General features: G+C 43.6%; 1 protein-coding gene across 1 annotated transcript in view; it reads left to right on the top strand.

Annotated features, from left to right (window-relative positions):
* The first annotated feature begins 239 nt into the window (after nucleotides 1–239).
* COL17A1 (collagen type XVII alpha 1 chain) overlaps nucleotides 240–11,727 on the top strand; it is a 35,990-nt gene continuing 24,502 nt past the window's right edge. Inside the window, exons 1-9 of the mRNA XM_068688424.1 lie at nucleotides 240–496; nucleotides 4,139–4,204; nucleotides 4,932–4,976; nucleotides 5,684–5,782; nucleotides 7,740–7,874; nucleotides 8,244–8,291; nucleotides 9,253–9,288; nucleotides 10,921–10,968; nucleotides 11,361–11,504. Of these exons, the coding sequence (XP_068544525.1) occupies nucleotides 4,150–4,204; nucleotides 4,932–4,976; nucleotides 5,684–5,782; nucleotides 7,740–7,874; nucleotides 8,244–8,291; nucleotides 9,253–9,288; nucleotides 10,921–10,968; nucleotides 11,361–11,504 (610 nt within the window). The 5' untranslated portion in view covers nucleotides 240–496; nucleotides 4,139–4,149. The remainder of the gene's footprint in view (nucleotides 497–4,138; nucleotides 4,205–4,931; nucleotides 4,977–5,683; nucleotides 5,783–7,739; nucleotides 7,875–8,243; nucleotides 8,292–9,252; nucleotides 9,289–10,920; nucleotides 10,969–11,360; nucleotides 11,505–11,727) is intronic.

Genomic DNA, 11,727 nt, shown 5'->3' with positions numbered 1-11,727 from the left:
GTGCTGCATAATAACGTTCTGCAAGAAAATGCCAGAACAGGTGAGATCCGTGTGTTAAAATGCTCAGATCATGTATCAGAAAGCCCTGTCGTAACAGTTCATTTCCCCTGACATAAGCCTTCACTCCTTTGTCTGTTTGGGATCTAAACAGTTAATCTACCTGAGCAAATAGGTAGGAACATTCTTGCTTTCAGTGAAGTTTGACTCCTGGAGGCAGATTTTTTTTTTTCCAGTGAGTTCAGATAATTGGAAGGGTAGGGTGAGGCAGGAAACCACGACACGCCTTTGTCAGGACTTGTTTAGGAGCAAGGGATAGAAAAGCCCAAGAAGGACGAGAGTAAAACAGGTTAAATAAAGAAGAGGTGAACATTTCTGGATGATCAGTCCGATTCCACGCACCTCTGGAGGCACACAATATAAGGTGTAGGTGGCAAATTTTATAGGAAACAGTTGAGGAGGAAAACAGACTTTCAGTTCAGTAACCAAAGCATACCAGGTAAGTTACATTATTTAGAAAAAAAAATAGGAATAAAAATATCCTTTATTTTCTGTTTTATTTTATTTTATTTCCAGATTCCTTGCAGGATGCTGTGTTCTCAGACAAAATAGAGGAGGTGTTATGTTTCTTCTGTGGGGGAATACAGTGTAAAATTAGAATTGTATAAGAGCTGGGTCTTCTGGGGTTGCATTTGTCACAAACTATAGCTCTATTAAAAAGAGCATTAAGTGCAAGGAGTATATCTTGTGGGAGATAAGAAATGCGAAGCCAAGTTCAATGTAATTTTTAATACGTTTTGTGAAACCACCATGCAAATAGATAAAGGTAACTGAATGCTCTCCATTGCATAAGGGCATCAGTGTGGTGAAATGCGGATCAGCTGCTGGCTGTTTTTAAATCCAAGAGGATCTGAAATGTGCTGGAAGAATAATGACTGTAAATTTAAGCTTCAGGTGCTGGTTATGGGCTGTAATATAAAGGAATAAGTCCTGAAAATGCCAGGAGCTACTTTGGAGTGAAAGTCCATTTCACCACAGACAAGCTTTGCTTTGTCTCAGGCAGGTTTATTTATCAGCACTGAGTCACTGATTACAGATTTTGGGCCACATTTTGTCATAGAAGGTTACGAGGCCCTGTAAAAGTGTTTTTGAAGCTCCATCACAATAAGCCAGAGAAGTCTGATTTGAGAAGTGCTTTTAATCCTTTCTGCAGCTGGTCTGGCAGCTTGAACGCAGTGACATGAGGTAAAAGCCCTGCCTTCTGTTCCTGTCTTTGGACTGACTTGTAGTGAGGCTTTAGGGCTGTTACTTGTCCTACAGCACATCCACGCTTTGGTTGTGTGCCTAACCTGCTTCCCTGGCACTCACATCGTCTGAGGGGATCTACTGAGTGAGCAGACGTGGGGACCTGGTTTTGTTGATTCGTTCCTGACTATGTCGCTGTTGGTTGAGCGACTGGAAGTGAAAGAAGTAGCTTTAAAGCACAGTGAGAAGGTCAGGGTCCTAGACGTGGGACATGGGGTGAGGGAGAGCTAAGGGGGCATTTTTTTAACCGGTTCTGTTTGCCCTAGGACAGCAGCACCTGAAATGCACCCGTAGAGGATTTGATGTGGTGGCAGGCAGGGCATTTGCTTCTAATGCTGTCAGTGACATGGTTTGGAGGCATCTACCGAGTCTCAGGGTATTTGTGATCAAAGGGTTCCTCTGACATTAAAAATTATTAATCTCAGCACCTGCTGGTGCCTTTTTCTCCTAAAGGAGTGTCTCCCAGCAGGAGCCATACTAATAGAGGGAGGAGAATGCTGAAGGGATGTGCTGTGAGAGTAACAGCAGTCAGACAGGATAAGTGGAAGGCTGTTATAGAAGAACAAAGGGATCTGAAATGTACCTGCTTTCATTTTTCCACCAAAATAAGTCTTCGTGGCTATAAAATAGTTTTTCCCTTCCCATTTGAAAAGTGCCTGTAATAATCTTAATTGCCATTGCACACCAGTAATACCTAGCTTCTAAAATAACACGGGGAGTTTGAATGTCCCATCCCAGGCTGCCTTAGCATCCTCGCCAGTGTGCTGTGCTGCACTCAGCTGGAGCAGCAGCATTGGGCTTACGTGGAAAGCACAGACCTAAACAGATCCCTCCTGGTTCCTTGTGCAAATTCCCTGTTTTGGGGAGTGCCACGAGCACGTTTCAGCCCCAAGCTTGTGTTAAACCAACCTTAGTGTTGTCCTGTCTTAAACTGTCTGCGCTGTTGGAGAGCGATCCCACATCACAAGCTCCTGCTTGTCGCCCCGAGATAATTGCCGGTGACTCCTCCGATTCCACAGCGCCGCTGCTTTACCTCAGACATTGCCCACAGCTACGTCTTCCTGAACCCAGTTAGGAGGAGCTGGTGAAGCGAGCCAGTCCTGGCAGATAGTGGGAGTCAAGCTCGGTCAGCCTGCAGGAGCCTGGGCTGGCTTTTGCATTCACATGGCAAAGATGCGCAAGATCAAAATTCTGCTTGGTATCAGAGCAAGATGCCTTTTCTCAAGGAAAGGCGAGGACACAGAAGATGTGTGCGCAAAGGGGTGGTACTGGCCTCCTCCCAGTGCCAGAAAGAGGAGTTCTGCAGCTACAAGGCAGGAGGGAAGCAGTTTCCAAATATAAAGCTGTTAGTGCTGACATCCCTACAGCAGCTTTTGGCATCTGGTTTTGGGGAAGAAGCTGCAGAGGTGCTTCCCCTGTTGATGCAATCAGGAGTAGCAGAGATTGTTTTTCCTCGGAGGGAATGGCCAGGAAGCTTCCCTTGCATGACCAGCATCCTGCTGGAGGCAGAGCTCTCGAAATGCACGGAGCTCCAGTTCTGCATATGCCTAGGAATCAGCCCCCTGGCTAGTCCCTTGGAAATCCCCAGTACTAGCAAACACTGCAGGGGTTGGGTCGTGTCCTGCTGCCAAGGCTGTGTAAGGACCGGGATATGGCTTCAGGAGCTGCTCAAAGGCAGATCTGAATCCGAGCTTCAGATACTCCTCTGTGTTTGCTGCTTCCTAGCTCGTGTCCTTTGTGCATGGATAGGAAGCATAACATCAAAGGTGGCCCTTGGTGGATGCTTTGCAGGAGGTTAAGGTGGAATCACAAGGATCAAGCCCAAGTGGTAGTTGAATTGGAGGACCTTGGGTTCTGCCTCCGGCTGGACTCTGAAAACTTGCAAATAATTTTGCCCAAAGCATTTTCAGACTCAGCCTGTTCAGTGTGTAGTTTTCTGTACAGTTGGGCCTTCAGCTTTAAGGAGTCATCAAATGCAGAGGAGAGTTTTTGTCTATTATCACCTTCTGCATGAATTAAAATATCATCCTTCCCTGCATGTGCAGCTGCACAACATAAAATGTTATCTTAGTGAGACTAGGAGTGAGCAACTCCTTCTGGCAGGAGTGTTTTCTTTTTGAGCTGATGTTTCTTTTTCACAATCATAATGTTTCTTTCTGGTATTTCTGCCTTGGCAGACACTTATACCTGTGCCAGGGCTAGTAATTGTGACTAGGGAGGGATCCAAGTCAAGAGGAAGAACACACACAGCATTCACAGCAGTGATTTCAATGCTGTGTAGACTGACCTGACCTGGCCTGAAATTAGCCCAAATTCCACAGACAGGGGCCTGTAAGGCAAGATAAAGCTCTTCCTACCTTAAGCTCCTTGCTGCTGAAAACAGACGTTGTAAAGGGACCTCTGGTGTTTTTCTGCTTCCCTGAAGTCAGTGCCAGGACTTGAGCATGAATATGTCCTGGGAGTGCCCAGGATGAACATCACAGTGCAACAGTATTTCTGCTAGGCTTTTGTGCTAGCACAGGCATGATGTGGGTAGCAAACAGAGGTAGAACTCCAGCATTTGTCTGCATTTCTATTCCTGCATTGCTGAATCCTGCACAGAGCAGGTGTGTGGGAGTGATGTTTGAATCCTGTGGGTTTGATCAGACCTTTATAGAGGCACAGTCTGGTGCACACAGGTGGCTCTGGAAATGCACTTTAAACTTTTTGGCGTGGATGGCTTCCAGGCAGTCCAGTCCCCTGCTGAAGAGAGAAGACTTGTGGGACTTGTGGGGATTTGTTGCCATCTTCTGCTATTCACAAAACTCTAAGTACAGTCTTTATGCTTTCCCTGCAGGTGGCAATGGTATGGATTCTGTAACAAAGAAAACGAGGCAAGATGGTTCAGAAGTTACAGAAAGACGTAAGGAGAACATTTTTTATTTTCTTATAACAAGATTAAATTGCTCACCAAAGATCCCACAACCAGATTTCCAGTTTTATAAAAGGTTCAATGCTGACCAGATATCCAGACCTAAGTCTGCACGTGTCCTTGGCAACTCTGCCAAAGTCAGAAAAAAAGAATAGAATGGGTCAAGGTCAGACTTTTAGAGACATTTAGCATGACCTGATTGTTTAAACAGAAATGATTGCCCTGTGGTAACATTTCTAACCAGTAGTGCAAACATTTTGATTCTCCTTGTGCCTCTGAGTCCAATGCCCTGTATGGTCTAGAAAATGTTCTTTAGATATATTTTTTTGGCTGTACGTAAAACAGGATGTTTGCTGCTGGTGTTGTGGGAGTTAGCTAGTAGGAAGCTAGTGAGGGGTCTGACCTTGGGCTTCACAGTTACAGCAACTGCTGTGTGGTTCAGTAGTGCCCTGAAATAATACGACTTCCATGGCTCCAGGGACTTGTAAAGAAAAAAGTCTTTTGTGGCAGTGATGCACTTAGTGTAATGTGACAAAAGTGTGCAAGCATACAGCCTGCAGCTTTCAGGCAGTGTAGTCTTAAGGGACTTTGCTTTAAATGTAATGATCTTCTTGAATAAGTCATGCTGTTCCATGGGAATGAATTAGAACATTGATCTCATCTGACTAGAATAACATGCAATAACTTCTGCATAATAATAATATTTTTCTGTCCTCAGTTATTACAGAGACAATAACGACAAGGCTGACTTCCTTACCACCCAGTAAGTAATTGTGATCCATTGCATTACTTCTGCTCAGTGACTGCAACAGGTCTTGCTGCAGAAAGACTTACGCCTGAAGAGAAGTTATTTTCAGAAATGCCCCTCCCAGAATGCTGCTTAGGGGAGAGAAGGAGCAGTATGTGGGGAACCATCAGGCTGTTGTCAGAAACAAAGTTCCACAGTCCACCAGACTCTTCAAGGGTGTAGACCCAGATATATTCTCCAGTGGGGCCAGTCTCTTGGGGACAAGAGGCAAAAGTGATGGGTCTGCTGCCTCCATCTTACCCAGTCAACAACAGTGGGTGAATCCCTTTAGGTAGTATCAGATGTCACAGGTGATTTCTGTCTCTGTGCAGCAAGAAGGGAAGACTCCTCCATACTCTTTATACCACTGTGTTGCTGATTAGCTTGCTGCAGCTGAGTTGGAAAGGGATTGGATTGTCTCATTTATGATGAGGGTTAACAGAAGCGTCTCCCAGCCCATGTCCAAAACAAAACTTGACAACAAACGTGTTGACTCTGCAGCATGAATGTTTATCTGCCCTGCCAAGACACATCCCTGCAGTTCTGATGTCTTTCCAGACATGAAGCTGTTCTTGTAAAGTATGAGGACAGCTTTGGGTACCTCCTGCCTTGTCTTGCAGTATTTTTGCTCTTCTTGTGTTTTACCCTGACAGAATGTCTCATTTTGTGCTCTTCTCTTCCAGAAGGAGGGAGCAGCAGTGGGCTCAAAACATCATCCCACACTGGAGGGAGTGGAGTGGAAAAGAGGTCTTACACCCATGGCAGCAGCTATGTGACTTCAAGTAAGGAGTAAAGACATTGGAAATAGAAAGCAAAGGCAGCATAAATGGGCTGAGGAGAGATTCAGGGCAGGGAGGCAGATTGAGGCAGAGGTGAGGAAAACAGAGTTTCTGAAAGTAGAAATGACAAATACTCAAAGCAAAGGCATTATTTCCCTAAAGCTGGTTGTGAGAATGGGTGAGTAAATGGCAAAATTCCCATTTTCCACAGGGAAAACTTGATTTCAGGTTACTTTTCTTTAACTTTTGAAAAACTTTTTCTTTCAGGGGAACAATAACAAAAAATGTCATTCTTACCACCCTTAAGTTATCTGGAAATCAGATTTCCCTTCTTTCAGGATTTCCAAATCACATCCTTTCTGAGCATTTTTCTTCAAAAGACTTGATTATTCTGTTTGTTAATCTTGCAGAGGACAGATTACTATTAAAGATTTTCACAGAACATATTTTCTTGTGTATGTATCCATGGTTTTAGCACTTTGAATCGTCTGACATATTTTCTGGTTGTATTAAGTCAGCATGTCCTGTCCACTTTGCTGAGCTTTTTGATTGTCATGGTGAAGGTTTTTGAAAAATGAACCTTCCAGCCAAGTTTCTGGCACACCTTCCCCAATTGGACAGATTGGATAACTGTCCTCACAGAAAACATTCTCCATGCTCCAGAATTGCTGACAAGTCTAAGGGAGGGAAGTGGTGGGGTGTGGAAGCTCAAAGGGTGAATGAGCCATTCCCAGTCGATCTGATACTCAGCCTCTTACCAGTTAAAGGCCAGAGTGTGGAATCCCTTTGCCTCAGGGCAAATGTGAAGTAACTCCAGTAAAGATACCAATCTAATTGTCTAGACTGGCACCAGACTGAGAACTGAACCCATTCCTGAAAGCTCTTCATTTAAATGACTTTGTGGGATTACCATCCCACTTGTTCTTTCTTTCCAGTGTGTAGAAAAAGGGAAAAGAATCTGAATTTCTGAGATGATGAACCCTTCAAGATTTACAAAGCATTTTCTAATCTTTGCTTTCCCATTCTGCTTGCAGAATGCCTCCAGCAGAGGCCCATTTGTCACTGTAGTTCTTTCTGCTGAATTAAGTGGAAGTCACAGAACAAAACAGGTCCATGTAGAGGGGAAAATGAACTAGAAAATACTTCGAGAACACAAGGGCGTGCTCTTTTTTACAGTGATGAGTAAACAATGTCCAGTCCGATCCTGCTGATCAGCATGCGTATATTGTACTTAGTCATAGGGCTCCCCTTGTGCTGCACTCTGATCATACTCCATCAGCAGATTTCAAAACAAGAATCTGGTCCCTTCACAAACCAAGCATTCGTTATGGCTGCTCCGTTCTTTTTCCACAGCACTGATATGAATTAAAAAGGGAAATTCTCCCCTTTGTCTACATATAATACTAATAACCTCCAGGCTGCCTCGGGCCTGACTCACACCTCTATCACTTCTCCAGGAAATGGACTGAGTAAGGCATGACTAAGTGAGAATGTGGCTGGTTGCTTTGGAAAGGAAGCGCGCTCATGTCTGCCTTCCCTCAGCTCCTGAACTGCATCCTTCAGCACTAGGAGTTTTGTTCAACCATCTCCCAGTTTTTGTATCATATAACGCTGAAGTTTACATGTATATCTGTATCCAAACCAAAACCCAGCCCCATCCAAAGCCAGCCGTCTTCCTGCTCAAATGGCTAATTCACCTCATTAGGCCAAATGCTTCAGTCATGGAGATTATTGACAAGAGACATTTTAAAACCAGAAAGACAAACTCCTCTCTGCATGAAAGCTGAGGTCAGTCAGAGTTAGATCTAAATGTGGTTCTTGCCCATCTCTAGTTGTGAGATACCAATGCAAATCTGTCCAGCTCTGAAGACAGGAACATAAAGCACTCAGGACTTGTAGAGTCTACACCCAGGGCATTTATTCCATTTGCTGAGGGCTTTTTTTTTGTGTGTGTGCATAGGTGGAAGTGGTAGACTGAATTCATCATCGTCATCTGGCTACAGACAAGCCCAGTCTCCCAGCTCAACTCTCACCAAATCACCTGGTTCAACGTTTGAAAGAAAAACTTATGTCAGCCGCCATGCAACGTATGAAGGTATCACAGAACATGCCATACAACGGAGGCAATGGGTAGTGCACTCTGAGGTCTATTGGGACTGCCAGCATATTTATGCATGATTATCCTAATTAGCACAAGAATCCCATTGTGGCTTTCCTAGGAAATAAGCCACCAGGGACACATTTTAGTGGTGGGGTCCTATTTATAGTAATGTTCATTCCTGAGAAGAGTTGTGGCATATTTTTGTTGAAAGACATTAGCAACTCTTTCAAGTGATCCTGAATAGCTCTTTTTGAATGAAATGTTTATTACCCAGTGGGATTAGACATGTACCTGGAAGATATATTTGGAAAGTGCTTAATGGTCTTCTAAAAAGTATTAATGACATCTTTCTATTCTTTGCAGGGAGCTCCAGTGCTAACTCTTCTCCAGAGTTCCCCAGAAAAGAGTTTGGTATGTTCTTTCAGAACTGTCCCTCTGAGTATTAAGGCAAGGTCATGTGAGTTGGTGACTACAATGGCTTTTCACACATTAATACATCTTGCTCTGCCGGTGCTGCCACTATATTGGCAGCCAGTGCAGCTCCTGATTTCAAAGGAGTTATTAGAGATTTACATCAGTGTAGCAGACAGCAGAGTCAGCTATCAGTATCTCTAGCTGATACTGATTCCACAACAGAGGCTGCATACTTTATACCTACTGTACCTACTGCCTTCAGCTGCTCTTCTAACAGTCCCCATATGGCACAGGACATGGACAGAAGAACAGAGACGTAGGGCACTTTGTGACATTTGCTGTCCCATAGTTAGGGGAATAACCCCAAGCAAAAAAAATATAGCCCCTTAAGATTTTGAGCCATGGCTGGATTTTCTCTTCCATGCACTAGCTCTTTTCTAGACTTCAGCATGTTTATATGATGTTATTGGAAAGATGAATTGGATCTCAAGTGGTATATTTATATTGAATGTTGTCAGGAGCTATGAGTTTGCCCTGTCCAAACTCTGACAGGCCTATTATGTTCGGCGCAGGCAGAGAATATGATCAGGTTGTCTTTCTGGCTCAGGGAAGAGACAGGGCTTCACAGCATCCAGCCTTGGTTGATGGCATAAACAGGGCTATTATCCTCCTATTGGCCTGTGGAAATAGGAGATCGTCATCTGTGAACAACATTTATGTGTACAAACAGAAATGGCAGTTGGTCTAGAAATGCCAAGGTGCTATGCACTCTTTGAGATACCTCATGGTCTAAAGGGGGCCTGGCAGAAACTGAGGAATCAATGTCCCCAGCTGTGCCTCAAGTAATGCAGGCTGCTGCCTGAATTTCAGCACTCTGAGCAGGGTTCATGTATTCATTTTCAGAGGTGGTGTAAGCAGTTAAGACCTAATATTGTTTTTCTCTTGTTGGTGTTCACAGCATCTGCTTCCACACGAGGGAGAAGCCAAAGTCGAGGTGAGTGATACTGCTCTTTTAAAAGCCTCCTTTTTTAATTCTTCAGTATAATTCAGGGTGTGTTAAACGGGCCTATTCCTTGGCTAGAATCAAAGCAGTTTAAGTCTAGAGTCAGACAAGGTATGTGGATTTACACCACTACAGATGTGAACCATTTTATCTGTAAGCAATTGCTTAAAGGCTCAGTGTAAAAATGGACTCCAGCAAAGGTCATGGTGGTTAGGACTTTATCAGAATGGAGGGTCTGCTTGGGGACCTCGACATCTGGGGGTATAGGACATAGTTTTCCATCTTGACTGTTTACTACCATAAACTCAGTCCATCCATGCTCTGTGACCCCCCTCTGACAATTTTACAATGCTGTATTTATGTTTCTCCTCCTGAGATCTATGTAACAAACCGTAAGGCCATTCCCTGAAATGGTCTTATGCTGGTGGTAAGGAGATGTTGAAGAAATTATGGACTTGTTGTGGTGTGTTTAGCAAGCTTACTGTAAATCTGCATCGTTTAAATCATTCAGCTCTTCTAATAATTTATTAACAGCGTTGGGGAAAGCAGGATTATATCGCTGTGCAAGAGTTTAATATATGTTCCCAGTTGCTTGAGGAGGAAACTATAATGTCATTTTATCCAAGTTAATTTTAGCAGTGGGTATAAATCTACGTCTGCTCTTGCATACTCCTCTTGGAGAATGTCACAGTTACCAATTATTCTACCTCAGATCTCTACAGTCTCCTCTAGCACAATACATACCTCCCAGCAGAACTAGGCCATACATAATAAAGCAGAGAATCAGCTGCAGTTTCTCATACTACTTCAGAAAATTGCCCCAGTCTATCATCTTCTCCACCTGAATGCCAAAGTCCGTGTTTCATTTCTAGTGCATGCATTTTCAGATTTCATCTTGAGGAGCATGTTTCACATGTCCTGGCTGGTCAACTTGCTTGTGGGTAGCAAGCTTACAGGCTTGCCCCACCAAATCAGATTGATTCTCTTGTGCTGGACAGTAAAAGTCAGTAATAAAATGGAATATCTCTTGAGAATGTTGGCTTAATAAATGTCTGCTTGTGACCTGATAGTTTTAATTCAATGGAGTTTTTGTCAAGTTGGGGGTTACATTTAAAGAGACAAAACAAAAGGCAGCAGGTTGCAAGAGCCTAAATCCTACAGCCTATTATATAGATGGAAGTGTGAGTTTTACCCAGTAAGTAATAGGGAACTTGTGTATTTAGTGAGCCTTAAAATCCTGAGGCTTCTTTTGGCTCTGTAGGTTTTCACGCAGTAGAATAATAGTAATTGTGATGAGTTGGAATATCAATGTGATTGAGGACTGTATAATCAGGCCTTCTATTTGATTGGCACTGACAATTCTATTGGTTTCAATAGAGGCCCTCAAGGAGCAAAATACTGGTCTCTGGAATTAAAAGTAGAAAAATCTGACCCCAAAACAAAAAGTCATTCAAACCAATTTACAGCAAATTCACATAAGCCACGAGTGCTGCTTAGATCAAGTAGCAAGGTAACACAGACATCAGGAAAGAAGAACTTCACTTCAGCCTAAAAATTCATTTCCAGATCAGGGCATAAATACATCTCACTCCATATTCATGATCTGTTTTTTTCCCTTCCCAGAGAGTGAAATACGAGTCCGGCTTCAGAGTGCATCTCCCTCTGGCAGATGTAAGTACCATGGCTTATACTCCAGGGGAAACAGGTATAACACAGCGAGTGTTGCTACTCTAGGTATGTCTGCAGTGTCTCTAGGATCCAGTCTTGATGGATATGATGGATAGCAGCATGTTATCCCATTTTCCTGCTGTAAGAACTTTCATTTATCTCCCCTTTCTGAACAAGGAAGCATGCTGTGGGATATATGGTGGTCTTACAAGGGTAGAGTTGTACTTAGACCCTGAAATGAGGCCCTTGAAACTTTGTTAAGTCAGTGGCACCCCCAGAAAAGTACAACTTCGTAGACACAGGTAAATTCCACTAAATGGTTTAGTCTGGGCAGGATTACAGATCAATGAAACAATGGCTTTGGGATATATTTGTATGCTTGTTTTTCCTGCCAGGGACAGAGCTGGATGATGTAAAACGTTTGCTGAAAGGAAGTCGATCAGCCAGCTGCAGCCCTACTCGCTCACCATCAAGTACCCTCCCAATACCGAAAAAAGCTGTGGTGGAGACAAAGATGGTTACCGAGAGCTCTCAGTCAGGTACGTGGCAGAGAACAGTTAGCAATGCTGGAGCCTTCCAAACAATTTTTTTTCCATAAAAATACCCACTATACCCAGTTGCTAAGAACATCAGAGTAAGAATACATGGTCTCTGTCCCTGGTAGTGCTGGCAATAAAGAGAAAGGGGAAGAATGCCAGAGGGCTGCCCTACCATGAGCCATTCTGGGCGGCTTTCTGGTGACTTGTCCAACTTTCATAAAAT

This window comes from Anas acuta, chromosome 7 (genome assembly GCF_963932015.1).
Source record: "Anas acuta chromosome 7, bAnaAcu1.1, whole genome shotgun sequence".
NCBI classification, from domain to species: Eukaryota; Metazoa; Chordata; class Aves; order Anseriformes; family Anatidae; genus Anas; species Anas acuta.
This window is presented reverse-complemented; position numbering and strand designations above follow the sequence as displayed.